Source organism: Lactuca sativa, chromosome 8 (assembly GCF_002870075.4).
Source record: "Lactuca sativa cultivar Salinas chromosome 8, Lsat_Salinas_v11, whole genome shotgun sequence".
Taxonomy (NCBI): domain Eukaryota; kingdom Viridiplantae; phylum Streptophyta; class Magnoliopsida; order Asterales; family Asteraceae; genus Lactuca; species Lactuca sativa.
The window spans coordinates 90,944,050-90,967,134 of record NC_056630.2 but is presented as its reverse complement, the minus strand read 5'-3'; the positions used below and the strand labels follow the sequence as shown (position 1 = coordinate 90,967,134).

The 23,085-nt window shown below is 35.5% G+C and overlaps 1 protein-coding gene and 1 long non-coding RNA gene across 5 annotated transcripts; both read left to right on the top strand.

Annotated features, from left to right (window-relative positions):
• The first annotated feature begins 12,478 nt into the window (after positions 1-12,478).
• LOC111878259 (uncharacterized) lies at positions 12,479-14,326 on the top strand. Its single transcript, XM_023874767.3, has 5 exons — positions 12,479-12,715; positions 12,824-12,938; positions 13,034-13,148; positions 13,241-13,355; positions 13,471-14,326. Exons 2-5 carry the CDS (start codon positions 12,838-12,840, stop codon positions 14,157-14,159), a joined length of 1,020 nt encoding a protein of 339 aa, XP_023730535.1. The 5' UTR covers positions 12,479-12,715; positions 12,824-12,837; the 3' UTR covers positions 14,160-14,326.
• Positions 14,327-17,583: 3,257 nt separating this feature from the next.
• Positions 17,584-20,269, top strand: LOC111878260 (uncharacterized). 4 transcript variants are annotated; one of them, XR_006186096.1, is made up of 7 exons: positions 17,584-17,842; positions 17,946-18,127; positions 18,217-18,602; positions 18,690-18,762; positions 18,868-18,894; positions 19,708-19,990; positions 20,074-20,269. It is a non-coding gene; the product is annotated as an uncharacterized LOC111878260 (long non-coding RNA). The 4 variants fall into 4 exon arrangements; XR_006186095.1 differs by having other exon boundaries at positions 17,946-18,267; positions 18,486-18,602; XR_002845668.2 differs by having other exon boundaries at positions 17,946-18,602.
• Positions 20,270-23,085: the final 2,816 nt, after the last annotated feature.

Below are 23,085 nucleotides of genomic sequence, written 5' to 3'. Positions count from 1 at the left end.
AGCCCCTCTAGTTTAATTAATTACACTTGATCACAAAATTAATTCTTAATTAATTATTGACCAATATTAATTAAACAAATATGATTTCTCCTTTAATATATTATCCTTATAACATATTAATAAATCATAATAACCTCTCTCTTTATTTATTTCTCCAATCAAGTTGCTTTGGTAAAGGCAAACCAAAAGGACCATGCACCATCGGGTCAAGTACATACCAAAATAGTTATGGACTTAGACACTAATCCAACAGTCTCCCACTTGGATAAGTCTAACAACTATTATGCGTATGACTTCGGATCCCGATCTGCAATTGTAGCTTTCCAAAGCCGCTGTCAACTCTAATCATATCAAATACGCGTGTCCTTAGATAAGCGATCATATATTCCTCCATTCTAGATATCATTTGAGATATGATTTCAAATCATTCTCTTTGTACTATTTCTCGATTTCTGATTTATGACAATAGACTAATTGAACAAATCAAATTAGCCCTAGCCCGGCCGAGCATTTACGTTTGTCATCACTAAACCATCGAGGGGCCCAAAGATATCGCCTTTATCCTACTTTGAATAAAAGGAATGGATAAACTTTGATACAATGCTCGCTTGCACTCACGCACCGAATCACACACAACAATATGTTTTATAACACCAAGTTACTGGTGCGTTTACATATTATCAATGTGCAACCGATTTGCAAGATACAACTCACACATCTCGGTTTCAAGAATATAAGATGTTATCGTCTCACCAATCACTCGTGATACAATCCATGGAGTGATCCAAGTGAGCGTGGGTCTAATCCAATGCTCAAATCACATTCATAAGCACTCATGAACGTTGCAGCAAACATTTGCTTATGTCTAATACTCTTTTAGACAATCCACACACCAATTCACGACAGTCTTCATTCATATCTACTTCCAACATATGAACGACTGTGGCCCGTTTGAATAATTCGATTATTCTTAATAAACTCAATTATTCTGGAAGTCAAAACATGCAAATGTGAAACACAAGAATAATACTAATCTCATATGGCCTCAACCCTTTGAGCATAAATAAAACACCTTTTATTTATCACCATATTGATTACTCATTAATTGTAGTTTCGGGTAATCAACTTCTTACTTGAATTACAACACTTGTCCCATGCTCCTAGCATGCACACAATGTTTACCTATGGTTCTTACTTTGTGAAATAGATCATATTGAACACATTTCCAATCATTCTCATTTCACAACTCCAAATCCTTTTCCATAAGTGAAAGAATATCAAATTCTTGCTACTTATAGAATATTCTAGATTCTAACATTCTACGCAACTATCCTTTCGTAATGTCACTGCACCAAATTCACAAAGACTATTGCCAATGATATTACAAAGTCCTCTATCAGAGATTGTTACATGACAATTCCATAGACGTGATGTCTCTCACTCAAAGTACATTCTTTGAACATCCTTTTGCATAGAAGTTTCTAATCTAATCATAGATTTCTCAATATTCAATTCCCAATATGGACACACTTCCATATGTTCCATATGACAACTCATTCTTAATAGAATCTTATCTATTCGTAATGATGTCGATATGGTCCATCCAATATGGAAACATTTCCATATTTTCCAATACTATACTTCCAACTACTCACAAGCGACCAATCCTCGTCGAACTTGGATTGTCCTTTGATAGTTGTTTAATTATTTTAGTCTAAACCGATTCTAGTCCTTTTTCCCTCTAAATGTGCTCGACATTTGGAAAATTTTAGAATGGTCAAACATTAAAGCATTTGCAATCGATCCTATACCCGAAGCGTATGGGATACGACGCATAATGTTTTATTTGCTATGTTCTCAAAATTCGAATAGTGAAGAGGGATGTCGTAATCATAATCGAAATTTTAAGAACACACTTTGTACCTTTGACTAAATTTTATTAACATTTCTCAACCTAAACCTTTAGATTTGAAATGAAGCATAATATTCTCTCCTTTAATTATAGCAAAACAACTCTTCAACTATTGCGACTTTGCAAAGTATGACTCTTGTTTTTCTATAATTAATATTGCCAACTTTGCAATACTTGCCTTAATAATCATACAATCATAACATTTATGCTCCCACTATCATGATGATTATTATAAAACATAACACTTATGCTCCCACTAGCTTCGACATGTATTCATAAACATCTCAACTTCCAGAAAGACAATACTTATTGAATTTCTTAAGTTCATGTTTCTAATACTTAGTGCTTTGATAATCTTTTATCAAGGCTTTTTGAACTTATACACCTTTGCCTTCGATAGTTCATCTGTGTGTCTAGACAATTAAGACTAATTGCCAAACCTCACAATTCAAATTATGGAAAGGGATACCGTAACCATAATCGAATTCGAGAATGCAATTTTATAATCATTATCTTCTTAAAATCTTTCTTAGTGAAAGCATTTCCTCACAATCATTTTCATGAAGGAGGAAATCTTATGACACTTAGATTTAAATGGTGTATATGTTCCTATCCATGTGAATTTGTCAAAACCAAAGTTTACGACGAATTCAAACTCATATGGATCGAACTTTCTTAATCTTGATTTCTTGCCTTATGGTAGCACAGCTGCCCACCACGTCTTCCAAGTAGTTAAGCAGCTCACCTTTTCCTATCAATGTACTTTCCATTGATCAAGGTCCTTGCCTTTTATGCATTCAAATGAGAACTCATAGGACTCACATGCATAATTAACTCGATTGGATTGGCACAGAAACAAAATAATGTCTTCACGATAGGTTGTAAACCTCAACTCATGTGCTAGTGATGATCGATTAGGTTTATTTGATTTGTTCTTGAAACTTTTCAAGACTATAAAGACTCCCACTGACTCCTTGACATATACGATTCTCTTGTCAAAAACCATTTCTTGACAAACAAATATTCAAGAGTTAGTGTAGCTTTTATCAAAACACTTCATAAATTGGTCCTAGTTGGTCTTTGTCTTATCCAAGACATCACAACTTTCCACATTTAATGAAAGTTACAAACCTTCTTAATACCTTTCACTCAATGTCACAATCTTAACTTTAAGACTTGTTATTGGAACGAAGTATGATTGACTTATTGATTTAACCATTTCTTCAATTCTTGATTCCTCTTCTTAGACATACAATTGTACTAAGACTCACTTAGAGGATCAATTGAGATATGGTTCTTAATCATTAAGACATATCATAAAGCATAAAAGGTACTCTCCCATCTTCTTAGAATGGAGAAACTTTTATCTTTCTGCCTACTTGATTCTTCTTATTCGTTCTGCTATTGATCTAAACCCTTTAATCAATTCAAAATTACACTTAATCTTGTAAGTATAATCATATTTACTAAACCTTTAGTAAATCATGACGAATATCATTGTTACTCTTATGGTGGATTTGATCAACACGCAACATTGTGTGCTGGATCTCTTAGTCCTTCACTTGACACTTTGTCAATGAATTTGTCTAATTTCCAAATATGAAATTTCTCATTCATCATGCAACCAAGTTGCGTGATTCCAAATTTCTGTCCAATTGAAACTTTGGGCGATGAGAAACTCTCCCTATTTGGTAAATTCTCAGCTTTCCATAAATAACAATATAAGAACCAAATCCATTGTTGCTAATAATAGAAACATTTTAACATCAATTTTTCATACACGCCATTGTAAGGATAAATAAATAAAATTTAAAATCAAAATTTATTTTATTATGGAAAAATTTTGTCCTTACAATGCAACTCATTGAAAAACTTATGCTAATACATCTTTCTTAGCAATCTAATTCTAACTCTAAGTAGTAGCTTAAGAATCTAATCTTTGAGAAATACGATCAAAATCCATTCCTTCATGGTTAGATTCTGCTCACTTCTTCCTTTAAGCTCCCTTTCTTTTCTTCGATTCTACAAAACATCAATTGTAATCTTATCACATTATGTATTAAGAATCTAGAATGAAGCTTAAAAGAGTTAGTCAATGGATTTTACCTATATTAGAGCCATACGTTTCGACTCTCCTATCTCTTAGATCTCTTAGGTAAATGGGGCTGCTTCGTCTCCAATGCCCTTTCTCTTGGCAATAAAAGCAAATTGACTCTTTTGGAACAGGACATGGAACTACTTCATACATTGCCTTTCTTATGATCAAACTTTTCGATCATAGCATGTCTTTTGTTGCCATTGTCTATATCCATAGAGGTCTCGAAGGCAGATTCACCAATCAACTTTGCTTTTTCTATTGCGCCAAATCATTGCTGATTCAGCAGCAATAAGCATGTAGGTGAGATCTATAAGGGTCATGTCGTAGTTCATCATATAGTACTCTTTTACGAACTCACTATATGAGTTAGGAAGTGAATGAAGAACCCAATCAACAACCATTTCCTCACAGACAACGGATCCCAACATTCTTAACCTATCAATGTGTGACTTCATCCATAGGACGTGTGCACACACCGACTTTCCTTCTTTATGTTTACTTGCCAAACGGGTTTGAGTGATCTTGAACTTTTGAAGCCTTTGAACTTGTGGGTTAGGGAGAATAATCAGAGGAGGAGGAGGAAGTGAAGCATGATCTCTTGTTCCTCGATCGAATCGTGGAATATCATCTTCATGTGGAATGCTTGTTCCACGGGATTTGGGAAGACCATAGTTGTCAAACTTTGACATCTACAATACGGGAGAAAACGAATTCAAGTTAGTTGATTTATTGAGTCCTCAGTAAATCACCCAAATGAAATACTAAGGCTAGGACCCAACACAATATTCTACAACTCGGGAAAGGGATGCCGTAACCCTAATTGCAGATAATTTGAAGGTAAGTGAATGACGATTCACTAATTTCCACCATGAAAAAGGAAAAAAAAAATTTAAGTTTTAAATTTATGAAAACTCCTAGATCCTTTGAGATTCATTGAACTTTCAATGGCATGTTTAAATCTCGATATACCCCTCTTGTTTGTGACTGGGATGCCGAGGATCACAAAGCGGGTGTGAATAACCATGCAAACTTACATGGTGCACTCACATGTTACAGTCACCTATTCGATGTGCTGGTAAACCATACACGCTCCACCGAACTATGACAAACATTGAGTCACCCTTTGCTACCTTTGCTTAGAACCATTTAGTGTGCTGGTAAACCACACACGCTCCACTAACGTCTTCGCAAGGGCACAAAGTGTAATTTCATGGAATTGCATCAATTCACTTTTGCCTAAGTAACTAAGATTGAGAATTTTATGAAAACATTTAGTTACTTTTTTACTTTATTATACTTATAATGGAAGGTTTCGTCCTATCCTACCCGTTCGGCCAACGACCCTCCACTAGTCAAGAGTGCGGTGGGTAAGAGTGGATACCCATTCAATCGCCATTTTATAGGCAATTTCCTTAAACACCCCTTATAGACCAGCTTCGAGAATGATGCCTACTAACGGTAAGACTGACTTTTACTCATATATATATATATATATATATATATATATATATATATATATATATATATATAATGTTAGACTTTTAATGTTATATATAGTATAGGGTGTATTTTATACTTTCAAAATACTAGGTGGTCTAATTTAACAATTATACTTTTAATTCAATTAAATTGTAAACCTAAACTTTTATGGATTTACTAAACATCTTTTAATTATACACCTTAATTAAAAAACCATAAGGGTGTGATGTGAACTTTTTCAAAACAATACTAGAGTTTTAGAATTTAACATTCCTAATTAAACTTTTAATCAACTTTTAAATTCCAAAACTTGTGGGAAAGTTTTGAAACATTTCAACACATTAGGGTTTAGAATTTAAATATGCATCAAAATTAAACTATTTAATCAAAATTTAAATTCCAAAACTTGAGGGCAAGTTTTGAAACCTTTTTCAAAACATTAGGGTTTTAACTATTTAAATTTCAAAACAACAAAACTTTTGGGGTTCAAATTTAAACTATAAAACCTAAAGGGCCAAATATGAAACTTTTCACAACAACATGGATCAAATAACAAATAATTCAAATTAACATTTAATCACATAATTATCCATATTTGATGATTTCTTGCAAAATAATTTATCAATTTACTTAAAATAATTAATCAATTATCTTATTAATTGATAAATATCTTCAATTAGATTAAAAATATAGTCAAATATATCATATAATCGGATTAATATTAATCTAACATGATAAGGTAATTATCCCAATGCAAAAACAGCAAGAAATCCCGAGATAAGCACTATCTGACGCACCGACTCGCCGAGTCACCCTCTGGAACTCGCCAAGTAGGGCTGACTCGCCGAGTCCAAGAGTGACTCGCCGAGTCAGGTCGAACAGTGAGGCCAAAACACGATTTTTAGTTACATCAAGCATCAATACAATAGAAACCAATCATGGCTCTGATACCACTGATGGGTTTTGGTCATAAGAAATCCTATGTGCTCATACAAACCCTAATGCTTGGATCTAGGTTTCTTTATTGTACATGCTTTGAATCCAAGACTATAAACCCTAATTCTAGCATATGGAAATCAATATTAACATATAATTAGGTTTATGATATTACCTTGATTGTTATGTAGCAATAACAATCCCAATTCCTCCTTGAATTGACTTTGGAAGGCTTAGAGTTACAAGTGTCACTCCTCTAATGGCTTACAAACACCAAGAACAAATGGAGAAGGTATAAAGAGAGAGGAGAGGTGTTAGAATTCGTCCCTAGGACTTCTTGGGAAGGGTTGGACGAATTCATGAGCCTTAGGGGGTTTATATAGGTGTAAAGATTAGGGTTTTAGTCCTTATCCTTATCTAGTTGCTTGCCCACCAAGCAACCATAAGATAAGTCTTAGAAACCCTTATCCTAGTCGAATTCTAAGGCATTATCACCTTAAATTCGTTCACCCTATATATAAGATAATCCTTACCTTATTTTGTAACTATCACATAATTACAATTCAGCCCCTCTAGTTTAATTAATTACACTTGATCACAAAATTAATTCTTAATTAATTATTGACCAATATTAATTAAACAAATATGATTTCTCCTTTAATATATTATCCTTATACCATATTAATAAATCATAATAACCTCTCTCTTTATTTATTTCTCCAATCAAGTTGCTATGGTGAAGGCAACCCAAAAGGACCATGCACCATCGGGTCAAGTACATACCAAAATAGTTATGGACTTAGACACTAATCCAACAGTAGTGGTGACCGATGAGTGTTTGTTTTCTAATAAGTAAATGAAGTATTTTGTAAATTTTTCATCCAACTTTGGAAGCAATCCACTTTCCTCTATATGGGGGAAAATTTATTTCATTTAGGAATCATTTTCCCCCTCTAAGTCCAACCAAACGCATGAATTTGACAAAATTAAGATCATTTTCCCTTGAATTCCATTCTTTTTCCTACCAACCAAACGCGCCCTTTGAGAATGACATATACTTCCTCTAGATTTTGGAATTCTCCAATTTGTACTAAGTTTCAAGATGATATATTTCCATAAATAGATTAAGTATTCAAGCCTTAGGAATATAATGTTAGGGTTTGAATTTCAATACGTATTTAGACACATATGGGCATCTATCACTTATGTCAATGTTATTGATATACATATGATTAAAAAATAACCCTTTTATAGAGACGATTTACAACTACGAACTAGAAGATGCTACACACAAAGTCGATAAATCTATTTCTTGAGCATAACATCCCCATTTTCCTTAGACCACACGGTATGGGTCCAAACGAGATGAAATGCCGGTGATGTGGCGCAGTTCGACAACGTCGTAACGGGGGGAACACCGCCCCCCAACTCGTTGCTTCTTGTCGTTCACTTCTCGTGGCCACGGAAACGAGATGAAACGGCCAAAAATTGAGCCGTTGTAAACTTAGACCGTTTGAAAACGGTCAAATTCACAGCAATTAAAAAAATTACCTTTTTACCTATATATATATATATATATATATATATATATATATATATATATATATATATATATATATGCAGCCACTACTGCAACTGTGGCTGCTGCTAGAACTCAGGGGTGTGACTCGTTGCTGTTCCGGGAGTTCAGCAACACGAAGCCACCGGAGTTTGACGGGACGCAGGATCCGATTGCTACGATGAGATGGATTTATGATATTGAGGGATTCTTCTACACATGTTCGTCTCCGGAGCATCTGAGGGTTCGGTTTGCACTGAACCATCTTCACTTGGGAGTGAAGGACTGGTGGAAGTTTGTGACGGCGGTGACCTGGGAGAGGTTCACCACCATGTTCAGGGATGAGTATGTTTCCCCGGTGGAGAGGGAACGGTTGGCACAGGAGTTCTTGTCCCTCAAGCAGGGGACAGAGTCTGTGACGGTGATCACACAGATGTTTCACGAGAGGGCGATGTTTTGCCATGAGCATGTGTCTTCTAAGCAGGCACACATGAGCTGATATCTAAGTATACTGAGGAGGAACATTCGCGAGTTTGTGGCGAACTCGACGTACCAGACATTCGCCGAGCTCCAGGAGAATGCTCGGAAGAGGGAGATTGAGCTCGAGACCCAGGACAGGGAGGAGGTAGAGTCTCAGGAGAGGGATCAGCGACCGACTCAGTCCTAGCCGGTAGCCAAGTAGGAAAAACCCGCCGATTCGAGACCAGGGAACCATAGGGGCCGCACCTGTGGTAAGTGCAGCAAGAGTCATGAGGGGATTTGCCGAGCAGGGTCTTGCTACAAATATGGCAAGGTGGGGCGCATAGCTAAGGATTGTTCCAAGGGATTTGCAGTCTGCTTTCACTGCAACCAGACCGTCCATCGGAAGGTCGAGTGTCCACAACTGCGGGGGTCGGCACAAGGAGTACCGCAGGGAGCTGCCCCTGCTACTGTACGAGCTACCGAGAGTCGGCCAGTGAAGGCCGAAGAGCCGAAGGCTCGCGGGAGAGCCTTCCAGTTGACAGCAGATGAGGTTCACACAACGCCCGATGTTGTGGCTGGTATGTATTCTTTCATATATTTATTTTGAGTTTGAGATATTGTGCTTATATTATGGTATGCATAAGTACTTTTCTTGTGAGTTATGTACCTGCTTTGGTGTTATTTGACTCGGGTGCGAGTCGATCTTTTGTGTCATTAGCCTTTAGTCAGCACATCAGTATCCGTCGAGAGGCGTTGAGTCGACCTCTACGAGTTTCCATAGCTAACGAGCGAGTGGTGTATGCCACTAATGTGATTCGAGGATGTGTACTCGAGATCTTCGGTGTTGAGTTCCTGATTGATCTGGTTCCGACTGCGATGGGGGATGATTGTGTCATTGTGGGCATGGACTGGTTAAGCAAATTTGGAGTGGTTATCAATTGCGAGCGACAGCTGGTGACCATACGAGACCCTAGCGGGGGAGTTCTTACGGTGTACAACGAGGGTACCGGTTCTAGGTCAGCGTTCTGTTCGGCTGCTAGAGCGAGGCAGAGTCTACAGCTAGGGGTGTCAAAAAAACCCAAACCCGATTAACCCGACCGGACCCAAACCCGAATAAGGTAATTAGGGTCGGGTTTAATAGGGTCAGAACTCTTAATCGGGTCAGAACTCTTAATCGGGTTAACCGTACTAACCCGAATTATTATTAGGGTCGGGTTTAGGGTTGATTTTTTCAAAACAATTCGGGTTTCGGGTCAACCCAAATAACCCGATTAAGAATTTATTACCAAAACTTTTTTTACTGCCTTGAATGATATGAATTCAAGATCCCATGAGATTTTACAACTAATACATATTTCTTATATAAACAAACCAGATTGTAAAATTACTATGTAATATGTATACAGATGTATAAAATGACATAACTTTCCTCTCTTCTTAGTGCAGTAAGGTTGTGTTGTAACAGTTTTACGAATTTTATTCACTGTTTACATTACTAATATGGTAAAAGAAACTCCAAAAATTCATATCGTATACCAACTTTACATTTTAAGTCCCTATACATGTGGATATATATTAAAATGACACAACATAAATTCATCTTACATTTCAACTTCAACCCGACTAACCCGATTAACCCAACCCTACAGACTCGAAACCTGGTTAACCCGAACCCGACTAACCCGTACCTTATTAGGGTCGGGTTTCGGGTGAATATTTTTTCTAGAAAAACCCGACTAACCCGACCCGTTTAACCCGAAACCCGATTAACAACCCTATCTACAGCAGGGCTGTAGTGATATATATATATATATATATATATATATATATATATATATATATATATATATACTCATTTCATTTCAAACATTTACATTTCTTTCTATCTACATTTTTATTTCTTTCTAAAAAAACGGAGCAAAACTAAAACACCTCCCCATCATCAAACCCAAACACACAACCAAACACAACCTCGCCTGTCGGGGTTTGCCGGTTATGAAGGTTATTTCAACCTTTTATCGACTCAAGGCTCACCACAGATCCCATACCAAGGCGCAAATTTCAATCCCGCTTCACCGCCACTACAGTTTCCTAACTCACCTTACTTTCAACAAAATCAATTTGGTCAAAACCCAAATTTACAACAAAATATTTTCCCTTCTTTTGCTTCGATGCAACAACAAACCAACCAACCATCGCCTACGACACAAGAATCGGGTGAAACGGAAGCGGGAGGTAGTAGGACCAAGAAAGGTAAAGGGAAAGAAAATGCAGACGTTCCACAATGGTGGACACTGGAGGAGGAATACGCTTTGACGGCGGCATGGTGTGCTACTTCAAAAGACGAAGTTCATGGAAATGGAATGAAAAAAAGGAGCTTATTGGGGGGTGGTGCTCGACAAGTTTCACACTATTTTAAAAAAAAAAACCCGTATCGCAACAATGACATGTTAAGCAGCAAATGAGGTCAAATAACTAAGCGGTCCAACAAATTAACGGTATTTACAACCGGCTAGAGGCGCAACAACAAAGCAGAACCAACGACTTCGATTTGTTCAAAGCTGCTAAGGAACAATATCGGGTCGAAATTAGTCATGTTTTTGACTTTGAAAAATCATGGGAGTTGTTACGAGCGGATCCAAAGTGGAATAAAATGTTTACATCGTCGGAGGTTCAATCCAAAAGGTCTCGCAATTCTAGCTCGGTCGACGTGTCGGACGCACGGACTCACATCGACCTAATGCCGATGGCGATGAAATTCCGGATGATATCCAAGAGATATCCCCTCCACGACGATCGCCCGGACGCGACAAAGCGAGGCGTGCTACAAGACATGCGGAGGAGGTGGAGACGAGAGCAAAAGAGGCAGCGAAAATGAGAGTGAAATTCAACGAACACAATTTATTAGTAAAAGAAAAAAATGAGTTGAAACGTCGTCATTTGGAGTTCTTTGAAAGGCAGGCACGGGAGAAACAGGAGCAGAAAGATAGAGAATTAATGACACATCAATTGTCAATTCTTCGGACTAGCAAAGAAGGTTTGGCGTCTGCTGATCTAGCGGTGCTACAAGCGATGAAGGAACAAATTAGAAAAAATATTTGGGTTAATTTGGATTGGTGTGTGGTTTTAGTAGTAATTTGAATCGTATTTTAGTTATTAATTTAGGTTTAAAATTATGTTTTTTTAATTGTAATCGGAATTTTAGATTTTAAATATTATGTCTTTTTTTTTTTTTAAATTATATGTTTTATAAAAAATATATTAGTTATTAAAAAACGCAAAAAGACAAAAAAACAAAAAAAAGTAAAAAAAAAACGAAATAGTAAAAAAAATACAAAAATAAAAATATTTATTTTCAAAAAGTTGGTGTTGCATCTTGTTGTCCATTTCCCCACTTGGTGTTATAATATCATTTGTTTATGTGGCAAGTGAGGTGGCACAACTTGGTGTTGCACCTTATTGCCCACACCCAATGCTCTTACAAAACACATTTTTTTTTAGCTTGAATGTTGATATCATAGTCTCATGGACATGATGACACTATGAAAAGAAAAACATAAAAAAAAGACACTTAAAAGATTATCCATCATGTATATGTATGTAACTAACATTATCATATAAAAAATGTTGTAAAGTAAATTTACTTTTATTCTAAATAAAATAGATATAATTTTAAATTAAAAATACACTACTAATCTAGTTGTACCTACTAATTATATCCAGTTATACACAACAATAATGAAGCCATGTGGTTCCACCACCACGATACCTTATTCAAGCATGTCTAGCTCTTGTCTAGGGTAACGTAAGATTATAAGTTTGAATATGACCGTTTTAACCTTGAAAAGAAAAGATATCTATCAGTTCATAGATACCACAAAACAAACGCTCCTCTTTAAACAGTAAAATTGTTAACCCCAACAATGTAGGACCAATGATTGTACCATAAAAATCAATGGAAAGACACTTGGGTTCGTACCAAATAGACGACATGTTTGTCGATCATTGCCCAAGAAAAAGACCCAACAAACGTCACTGTTTGATCAAAATGTAACGATAAGATCTTGGGAAAAAAGATTCCTTCTTCCATTTCTATGATAAATTGACAAACCAGAAGCAAAAGCTGTCCTTGACAGTGTCATCCTTATGCGTGACAATTCTTAATCCACCTCCCCACTCCACACATACGATTTGGTTGGTAGTGAATTCGAAACTTCAATCGCTATCAATGGCGTCTTTGTGGCCCCTTTCAATTTCTATGCTTGTGAGGGTGGGGTTTCTTCTCAGTTCTCTGTTTTTCTTCTTTTCTCTCACTTTTTGTTAATTATTTAGGGCTGTATTTGCTTGCTTTTTCATTTGAAAAGCTTTCGATTTTTAGGTTGATTGTAGAAGATGCCAAGACCTGGGCCAAGACCATATGAATGCGTGAGGAGATCTTGGCACAGTGATCGTCATCAATCCATTAGAGGTTCAATCATTCAGCAGATTTTTAGGTAAATTGGGTTTCGATTATTTGATTATTTGATTATTTGATTGTTTGGTCTTTGTTTGAGATGTTACTAATAATGCACAACATGTGTTTGATCAGGGTCGTACATGAAAATCACAGTACTTCTACCAAGAAGAACAGAGAATGGCAAGAGAAATTGCCTCTTGTTGTTTTGAAATCAGAGGAAATCATGTACTCAAAAGCTAATTCAGAGGTAAAATCCATACATCTCTTCTTATTATCCATCATTATCAATCATTTGTTTATTGTTTGATTCTGATTCAAAACTGTTAACAAATTAATCAGGCTGAATACATTGACCCTGATACACTATGGGACCGAGTAAATGACGCCATTAACACCATAATCAGGAAAGATGAAAGCATCGAAACCGGTGAATTCTTGCCCCCTTGCGTTGAAGGTACACATATTTCTCCTTACTTTTCGAAAAAATTCATTTCCTTTTTCATGGTTTTTTAGTTTAAAAGACAAAAAAAGATGAGATTTTTATTGTGTTCTTGATTGATGGTGTTCAGCGGCACTTAATCTTGGATGTGTTCCTGAAAGAACATCAAGAAGCCAAAGAAACAGCAACACCCGAAGCTATTTAAGCCCAAGAAACCAAGCTCCTGATGCTAAATCGCCCAAAACTATCGACACTCGAAATCAAATACAAATTTCCACTTCTGGTCCCTCGTTTTATCCACCATTAATGGAAAATCAAGCTTCTGTAGCTTCATCTTCGGTGTACCCATTATACTATGGCGTCCATTTTCAACCTCGAAACCCGATAACGGGATTTCAGACGACCCATGAAGATTCAAACCGGATAATCGTCGGAAAACCGGTTTTCCAAACGGGTCATGAGCGTTTGCCGCTTCCGTTTACGAATTTCTCTGGGTTTAATCTAAATAAAACCGTTGGTGAAGAACAACAACCACCATCGTCTCCGGTTGAATGTGATTTATCGCTAAGATTGGGTCTTGTTTCCAGTAGCTACGGATGCGGAAAAGGTTTGACTTTGGTCAATGATGTTGACTCGGGTCAGAAGAAGGAGTTCTCTTTCTTCCCGTTGAATTCAGAGGGTGAACATGTTGAGAACTTGGCGGCGGATGTTAGGAAGCGGAAGGCGGCGGCGGCGGCGGTTAATAACGCTGGTGGAGACGGTGGGAGGCGTTGGTGGCAATTAGAGCCTGATATCAACCAGAAAAGAAGAGGTCTGTAGATAATTTTTTTGGTTTTATTTTATTTACTTTTGCCAATTTTGAGAAAAAATATTAGTAGAAATCTTGATTATGCATGAGTAATTGTGTTTTAAAGTGTTAAAAAAGAGTCCTAAAATTGCTTTTTCTTTTACGAGTCTATAACAAGTCAAAGTAGCGCATTCATAGATGTGTAAAGGTTGTGCCTTGAATTAAAAAGTGGTTCCATGATTTGTCCTAATATTTCCAAATCCATTTTAGAGGTCAATACAGTGTGAGCAAAATATAGAACTAGAAGCGAGCAAAATATTAGTTGGATTTGATTTTTGGTTCCTTCATATCCATAAATTTGGTTCTTGTGTTTTTGGTTTGGGTTCGAATGAATCAAATTCCAAACCCTAACAATTAGGAGCCAGCAAAATACATGTTTGAACCGCGACTGATTGAGAACCAAATATATAATTCGGTTTGGTTTTTTGTTCCTCCTCATTCATAAATTCGGTTTTCGATTTTTTTGTTCAGGTTCTAGACTCTAACAATTAGGAGATCAAAATACTTGTTGGAACTGAACCCGAACCATAATTAAAATAAGATTCGAATAGAAACCGCATATGTAATTTGTAACACCCATAGTTTAATACCAAAAATATACCCAACTTTTTCCTTTTTATAAAATATTATACAATAGTTACATAGTATATTTTAAACATCAAGTCTTTAAAAGTTAATAATCCAAAGATCAATATTACACTATATGTTTACTGATATACAAAAGTGACTATTGTCATTTCCTTTATTTCCAAAAGACCTTGACTACTAACTACTTTAGTTCCTAAAAACACATTAATAACACATACAATAATAACGAATAAAACCATTTTCGTAAAACTTGGATCACATTATAAAAATCATTGTATAACAAAATGTAACTTATCATGTTTCTCAAAACATTCCATGCACATCTCAAAGAGTAGTAATTCACCACCAAGGCTATTGCTAATACAGTTCCGTTGGTATTATTGTCACAAAACTACCAATTTCATTCCATTCCTATTCGGTGGTATTTCAGTCACAAATCGGCGGTATTTCAGTCACAAAGACTACCACAATAATGATTTCATATTTGGGGTATGACAGTCACTAAAGGGTCGTTTGCTAATTGCTAATTGGGTTAGAGTTGACTGACTTAAAAACTGACTGAGTTAGAAGTTCTGACTAAGTTAACTTCTGACTAAAACTTATTGTTTGATTTTGCATCTAACTGACTATGTAAAATGACTACATTACCCTCATACAACATTTTTATAATAATTCCTTTATGATTTACCATTTAATTTATAACATTACAGTTTTTTTTATAAACACATTCAACCTACAGTAAAAAATAAATAAATTAAAGATTTATAACTTTTGTTTGGATCATTGGCTTGATATGAGTAAAGGGATGAATTGATGATCTCATCGCCCAACACCATGACATTTCTCTATCTCCAACCATTTAAACTTGTAACAAAGAATCAACCAAATATTTTTTCTCGATCAGCCACTCATCATCATCTTCCTCTTCCTCTTGCCACCATTGCCGCCTTCTTTCCCTGTTCTGTATCCAACACTACACATTAGTAATTACTTCAATCAAGCAATGACAACTTGCATGAGTTTAAAATATCTCTAACACAAATTCAAGCTTTACACTTTACAATTGACCATTATTACTCCATAACTAAATTCAAGAAAACCAATTAATACAGGGCATGAAAAAAAATAGTAGGGCAAAATGGGAAGTATCGACTTTTATTCCCAGTCCGTCGATTGCAAAGAAATGACCGAAACAGTAGAAAAACTTGGACCGAATCCTCGTGTTGGACGAGTCCTTCATTTTCTAATCCTTATCAAACATGTCAATTGGTTATACCCTATATTAAACAGGCCCTAAGACTATCCCAATTTATTTATTCCTTTAGAACATTAGCATTTTAACACCAAGTTTGCTAAAGTCCGAGGGGTCTCGTGCAGTTGCTCTTTTTTTTTTTTTTTTTTTTTTTTTTTTTTTTGTATTAGTATAAAAATATTTTTTTACTATTATTGTTCACCTAAAAAACAATGATATTATTAACGAAGTTCAATGATATAATCAAATAATGACATGGTAAAATTAGTCTTAAGCGTTTGATAAAGGATTTTGTCTAAATTGGGTGTCAATTCAAATCTCACTCTCAACAAATTTTTTGTTTTGTTTGTTTGTTTTTTTTTTTTACATTGTATTGTCCAAATCTGAGTTCTAAATGTCGTGAGACATGGTTTGGCCGGCAAGGTCAAACATCAAGCCATGATAAGTCTTGACGAGCCATGATATTTTTCAGAAGTAGACGATTTATATATATTAAAAATAAATAATTACATAATCATAAATTTATATCAAATATATCATGTTTTTCGAAATGTTATATTAACACTTTATATGAAAAAATTAACAAAAACTCAATTGTTTTAGGTCTGATCAGAAAAAACAGAAAAAAACTTGCGCCTTCAAAAAAAACTCTTGCCACAACATGATAAGGCACGCTTTGACACATTATTTTTGGTGTCATGCCTAACAAACCTATATTCAACATTTTCGTAACGACAACTCCACGCCTGACAAGCATTAACTTGTCTTTTAGAACCATGGTCTGAATTAAGTGTCTCAACATGTGTATATTTACGTTAAGGTTAGTGGCTTATATTAAATGGATAATAAATGCCCATTTTCTTGTTTGAAGTACACATGTAGGTAAACAAAAACAAATAAATAATATAGTAATTTCAAAGATGGTCCTTGTAATTTACTTAGAATTGTTAATGTAGTGTGTTTTTTTGAAAATATTAAATAATCATCCCTACTTTGGTGTTTTTGAAAATTTTAAATAATCATTCCTACTTCCGTTCTCGTTTTATTTGACAATTGTTCTCACCTTAAATAAAAAGATTTTGTATCATTTTATAATATTTTATTTATTTATTTATATTGATAAGGCTCCCACCCACTTCACATCATCATTTTATGGTCCATCCATTTTCTCAACTATTTTTATTGTTTAATGACGAAAAAGAAAGTATGTCATACTTGTATAACGAATTATTATATAGACATCTAGTGTAAAACTTGTAGTGGTGTTGATTATGATGACATGTGCGGAATTAGAAAAGATCTAGTGAATCATCATGTAAATTCAAAAACACAATGAGTAAATAAATTTGTGTAAGCTCATATTAGATCTAGAAAGGATATACAAATGAGTTTGTATATATATATATATATATATATATATATATATATATATATATATATATATATATATATATATATATATATATATATATATATATTAAAATTATCTATTGTTAGCTACAGTATTTTTGTCAAAATTTCCCCTTCTATTATCCTCTTCTTGTCTTTGTTTTTTTCAGTCGTTTCCTACTCCTGTTACACAGCTAACCTTTAAGCCTCCCACCCGTACAATCACCTTTTTTCCTATACACGTGCATCTTCCTTCCGTTTTTGTTTCTGACACCGGTTGACATGCGTTTGATCCTATACCTTTAATTTTATTCTTCTGCAATTCCGATCCCTACTGCCCATCGCTTCACCTCCTATATTTCCTTCATCTATCTACATAAGCGCCTACGATCTGCTTCATTTTCCGATCGGTGCAGCTAATCTCAGGTATGTGATTATAATTGAGGACAACGGGCAGGAGAAATGGAAAATTCACATTTGTGGAGTCGGTTTCTTTTTTCTCATATTCTAGGGTTTGTCTCTTACTTAGTTGTTCGACACCAACAACTACTGCCATTGCACTAGGGAGGGGAGCAGGTGAGGCCGGCGGCAGAGATGGTTCGACCGGCCGGAATGATGGGTGAATAATAGGCGCACATCCCCACCTTTTTCTACATATGTTCGCTCAAATTCTCGCTACCGTCATCACAGGAAGTAGTAATACACACCAAGGTATCCCCTTTTGCAATTTTCCCAATTTCGTCTCCCCCATTTCGTCTCCTTTCTGCCTTTGGTTGTTGATGAGAGTGATTCGCAATCAGCATGAAAGAGGGCCGAATTCTTACGCAACAGCAGTTACCAATCTCGCTCAGGTTCGTCGTGTTTTCCAATCTTCCTTTGTTTTCCTTGAAATTATTCGAGAAAACAGATTGAATTTCAGGAATATGCTTTCGTGTCGTTGGAATTTTTTGTTAATTTGTACTTAGTTAACATTATCGAAGATTTTGATTTACAATTGGTATTTTTCAATATGAATATGGAAACAAATTAACCGATGTATTTGCATATGGCCTGATAACCTCACTTCTAGGTAAAGTCATAAGTCGTTGTCTTCATATTTCATATTTTGCATGGGAAAGTACCAGTTTCCAAGCTTTGTTCCATGAAAAGGTTATCAGCCATAGGTTGGCGTAAAATATCTTCCAAGGTATGTAATATGTTCAGAAACTGTTCTAAACAAAAATTGTTTGTCATGTCATATATCTGATACAGATTGTTGGACTCAATTTTGCAGGACAAGCCAAGTAGATTTGAAGTTTCCTTCAAAACCGTTAGTTTCTGCAGCTGCATAGGACCTCATTAGTCAGGTTTCACCTGACTATCTCTCTCTCTCCCTCCATTGGAGTTTACTATTTTACCCTTTAGAGTTGTTTGTTTAATAATATAAAATTTTATTATAAATTGCAATGTAGATGCTTATGAAGGATACTGGGGTTCAGGTACTATGCTTTACAAATTCTTAATTTAGATTATATTTATATTTATCTCACAATTACTATTCATCAGGGAACAATGAATCAATTTTGTTGCAACAAAAGAAAAAAAAAACAAATTTGATTTTCCTTGATGTTTTGGAAGATAAGGTTAAATAGATTATTACAACCTTTTATGAGAAAAGTCCATGCATTTGACTTTTTCAAACTCTACCACTTATTTGAATAACATTCTTGAATCATAGATTCTCAATGTAGCAATATTCAACATAAATAGTTCCAAGTTCTAACTAAACATCATTGAATTATAAAAAATTCCTATTTAGCTTAAAAAACATATTACTTTTTAGTTTTTAGTCATTTTATCCTCAAGTTATTTTTCACATCTTTTTTCTGATACCTATGTGCAATTGTAGCATCTTATCTCAATGTATGTGATTAAAAACCCTTAACCATCATAAAAAGGCACACGAAATTGGGTGGCAACATTGCAATAATTTATTGAATCACTTTATAAAAATTTAACAATTTCATTGTAAATTAGGTTACTGATGTATGCTTTTATCCTTTACACAAACAACAGTGCAACACAATTGGTATTAAGGTCTCATAAAGAGGGTGTGAGCTCATTACCTGGATATATTTACGGATTTACCCTTGGGTTAATTTTAGCATAACCTAAATCTGTAATATTTGCAATTTGATGTTACAGATTCTTGTAGGGCTAAATACAATAAGTAGCATCCTACTTTCACTCTTTCTATATTTTCCTTATTTTATTAAGACACTGTATAACATCTTCTTGAATGTTCATTTCAGATTTTGGTACACAGTGGGATGGAAAGCAGCTCAGAAGCTCATACACCGCTAGAAAACTAAAATTACTATAGCTAACAATAGATAATTTTAATATAATAATAATAATAATAATAATAATAATAATAATAATAATAATAATAATAATAATAATAATAATAATAATTAGCACTCTTTACATTACTTTTTTGCTGATGGATTAGGTAATGATTATTAGGGGAAAAGACAGGGTATTAAACGTGTCATTCGCTCTCAAGATCGTGTTATTGTTGAGGGGAAGAAGTTGGTTAGTTTAGAATTTAGTACTCTCATATTATCTGTAGTTTTATTTTACTTTTTCCATAATTGACCTTTAATCTTGATAAACAGATTTGCAGGTAAAGAAGCATATAAAGCAAGGGCAAGGGCACGAAGGTGGAATTTTTACATGTCTAATATGTTCAAATAGTCGATCCTGTGACAAAGTAAAGAATGAAAGGGTTCATTTATACTTTTTATTGCATTTAACCCTCATAAGATGATTGTTATAAATAATAATGTGTACATATTTAAATTTCTTTCGCTATATTCTTCATTCGGCCTAAATAAATCCTTTTAAATGCTTTTGTTTGTAAATAAAACCTTTTTCAAATTTTTATCTAACCCGGGAAAAGCCTGGGATCCTTTTCTAGTTCTAAATATGAGTGTCACTCACTTCCTATTTATAGGAAAGACAAATTATCTACACATCAATAAGGGTAAAGCACAAATACATCCTAGCGTGACTTTGCACCCTAACAAAACTCGGTTTCGAATCGTTTCATTATTCGGGGTCGTGGCCCGATTTTCGGATATCGTAAGGCTTAGGGACTTGGGTAAGAAGGAATTGGCTCTTTTTGGATGGGGGTTGTAGACTAAGTAATCCAAGTGTTCGTTTTTGTTTCAGAGCCCAATGGTATAATTGTAATTTGGTAGCTCGATCCTTTATGAATTTTGGATTTTTGTTCGGGAAGTTCTAAGGCAAGGGTGAGTTGTTAGAAGTGTAGGGATTCTCGTCACTTTTCCATGTATATAAAGTTCGTTGGAAATGGACTTAATACGATGTAGTTATGGCCAACTGAAGTTCATGTGATTTGGAGCTTGGTCGAGTACACAGGGTGTACTTACCAAGTATGTTGGGCGTAATGGGTTAATGCATTGTGGGTGGTCCTTGAGTACGTCAGGCATACTAAGGGGTACGCGGGGCGTACTCCATTCAGCTAGAAACCCTCATTTTTAGGGTTTTACCTCTATTTAAGCATATTTTCTTCTTGAGTCTTGACCCTTACCAGCCTCCAAGCCTCCTTAACCCTAAAATTCGACCCTTAGCCACCATTTTGGAGTTCTTAAGCCTTGTGAGGAATCTTGGAGTGTTTTTGTGCATCTTGAAGAGTTTAGAGCATGTTGAAGAATCATCCTTTGGAGTGGGGCTTGTAGATCCAAAAGTTTCTCATCTTTTGCAACCTATTGAAGGTAAAAATCTCTCATCTTGTCATCTCTTTGGTTAGATCTTGCTTCGGGTGGTTTATGGAACATTTTGGTCCCTTTTGGTTTGTAGTTATGAGTTTGAGCTTGTCTCAAGAGTTGGACACTAGATCTGGATGTTTTAGGTGTCCCAAATGCATAAAAATGTGTTCTTGATAGTTAATATCAACCAATGCATGTGTATTAACCTCTTTGATGAAGTTGTAAAGTAAGAACTTGGATTTGGGACCCACTCAGTCATGGAAAAGCTCAAGTTAGCGACTTTATGGATTAAGGCATGATTTAGGAGCTAGATTTGGGAATTTGATGTTTTGGATTAAGGGATTAAGAAATTTCTAAGTTGGTTGTGGGCTAAGCAAATACGTGGGGCGTACCTCCTTGTACACAGCTCGTACTGGGTCTTTTGGGCGTATGCTAAGCGTACTAACTGAGTACACGGGGTGTACTCAATCTGTTGAGTTTTTCTTGATCCTTTGACCTTTTGACCATGGACTAAAGACTTGAAGTCTTACCAGGATTGAGCATTGAATATTTTGGGCCTTTTAGGATATTAGGCCTTCTCGGGATAGGCCCATGATAGATTTGGGCCCAATTTGGATATTTAGGCCCTATTGGGCCTTATGGTTCCATATATGGAATTTTGGCTGTTGATGCTAGTGGATTGGTCTTTGGATTTTGGAAAAATAAGAAAAAGGGTAAAATGGACTTTTACCCTGAAGGTTGGTCATTGGTCTAGAATTCTTGATTGGGTCAAAAATTAGTTATTGATGGAATAATATTTATTGATGTTAGTGCAAGGTTCCGGTAGCAGCAGTTCGAGTATTCGGTTATCTTGGTTTGAGGTGAGTCTACTCACTATACTATGGGTCTAAGGCACCAATGCCAGCCCATTAGATTATGTTATTGGAAGACTAGGGGGTGACTCTTGGCATTTGTATGAAAGACCCGGAGATGGCTCTTGGCAAATCAATATGCAAGACTAAGGTTCGGACCTTGGGTGTTAAGTAGATAGTTAGTTATAGTTTGTATGATAGTTGTCTCTGTGATGCTTTCATGAAAGACCAGCAGGTGGCTCCTGGCACTTGTCTATGAGACCCAGGGTGTTGGGCCCCCGACCTGACAAGGAAAGACCATGATTCGATTTGTGGCATAATGGCAAGCCTATGTTGGCACATAGCACCTTCTATTGTATGTATGATATGTATGAAATGAATGATATGTATGGTATGTGATATTTTGGGGAACTCACTAAGCTTTATGCTTATAGTTGTTGTTTATGGTTTTAGGTACTTCTTGTTCAAAAGGGAAGGGTGCGGCTTGATTGCAGCGTATACACCCATGTTTTACGCTACTTTGTGATCTTGGGATTGCATTCTGATAACTATTCTTCTATGTTATACTTTTAAATGTTTAAGTAAAAGATAATTGGTGTTTTGATTATATTAAAAATGAAAATTTTACCCTATGATATTCGGGACGTTACAAGTTGGTGTCAGAGCCTTGGTTTGAGGGATTTAGACATACTCTCGAGTGTGCTTGAACTCAAATTGAGGGTTTGGTAAATTTTTCATAAAGTAAATATTTTATTAAAGGGGTTTCTGATCAAAGAAAGGGGTGTGATGCGTGCAATCGGCTAAGCTTAAGTAAGTGGTTCCTAGAATACCCATACATGTTTATTATGTTATATGATATGATGATGAGAATTGCATGCTAGACTAGGGCTATGGATCTGCTCCTAATTTTATGCTAGGAGAGATGCCTTTATATGCCTTATTGTTTGAGCTTTTAGAATTGCATGCTAGTATGGTTTTCATATGATTGGATAGAATGACTTGATTAGTGATATGTTGGTTAGATTTTCCATTGTCCGAATGTTGC

Coding starts and splice junctions, on each gene's coding strand:
- LOC111878259 (XM_023874767.3), top strand. CDS start 12,838: ATGCCAAGACCTGGGCCAAGACCATATGAATGCGTGAGGAGATCTTGG. Junction 13,149..13,240: donor ACTCAAAAGCTAATTCAGAG/GTAAAATCCATA, acceptor CAAATTAATCAG/GCTGAATACATTGACCCTGA. Junction 13,356..13,470: donor CTTGCCCCCTTGCGTTGAAG/GTACACATATTT, acceptor GATGGTGTTCAG/CGGCACTTAATCTTGGATGT.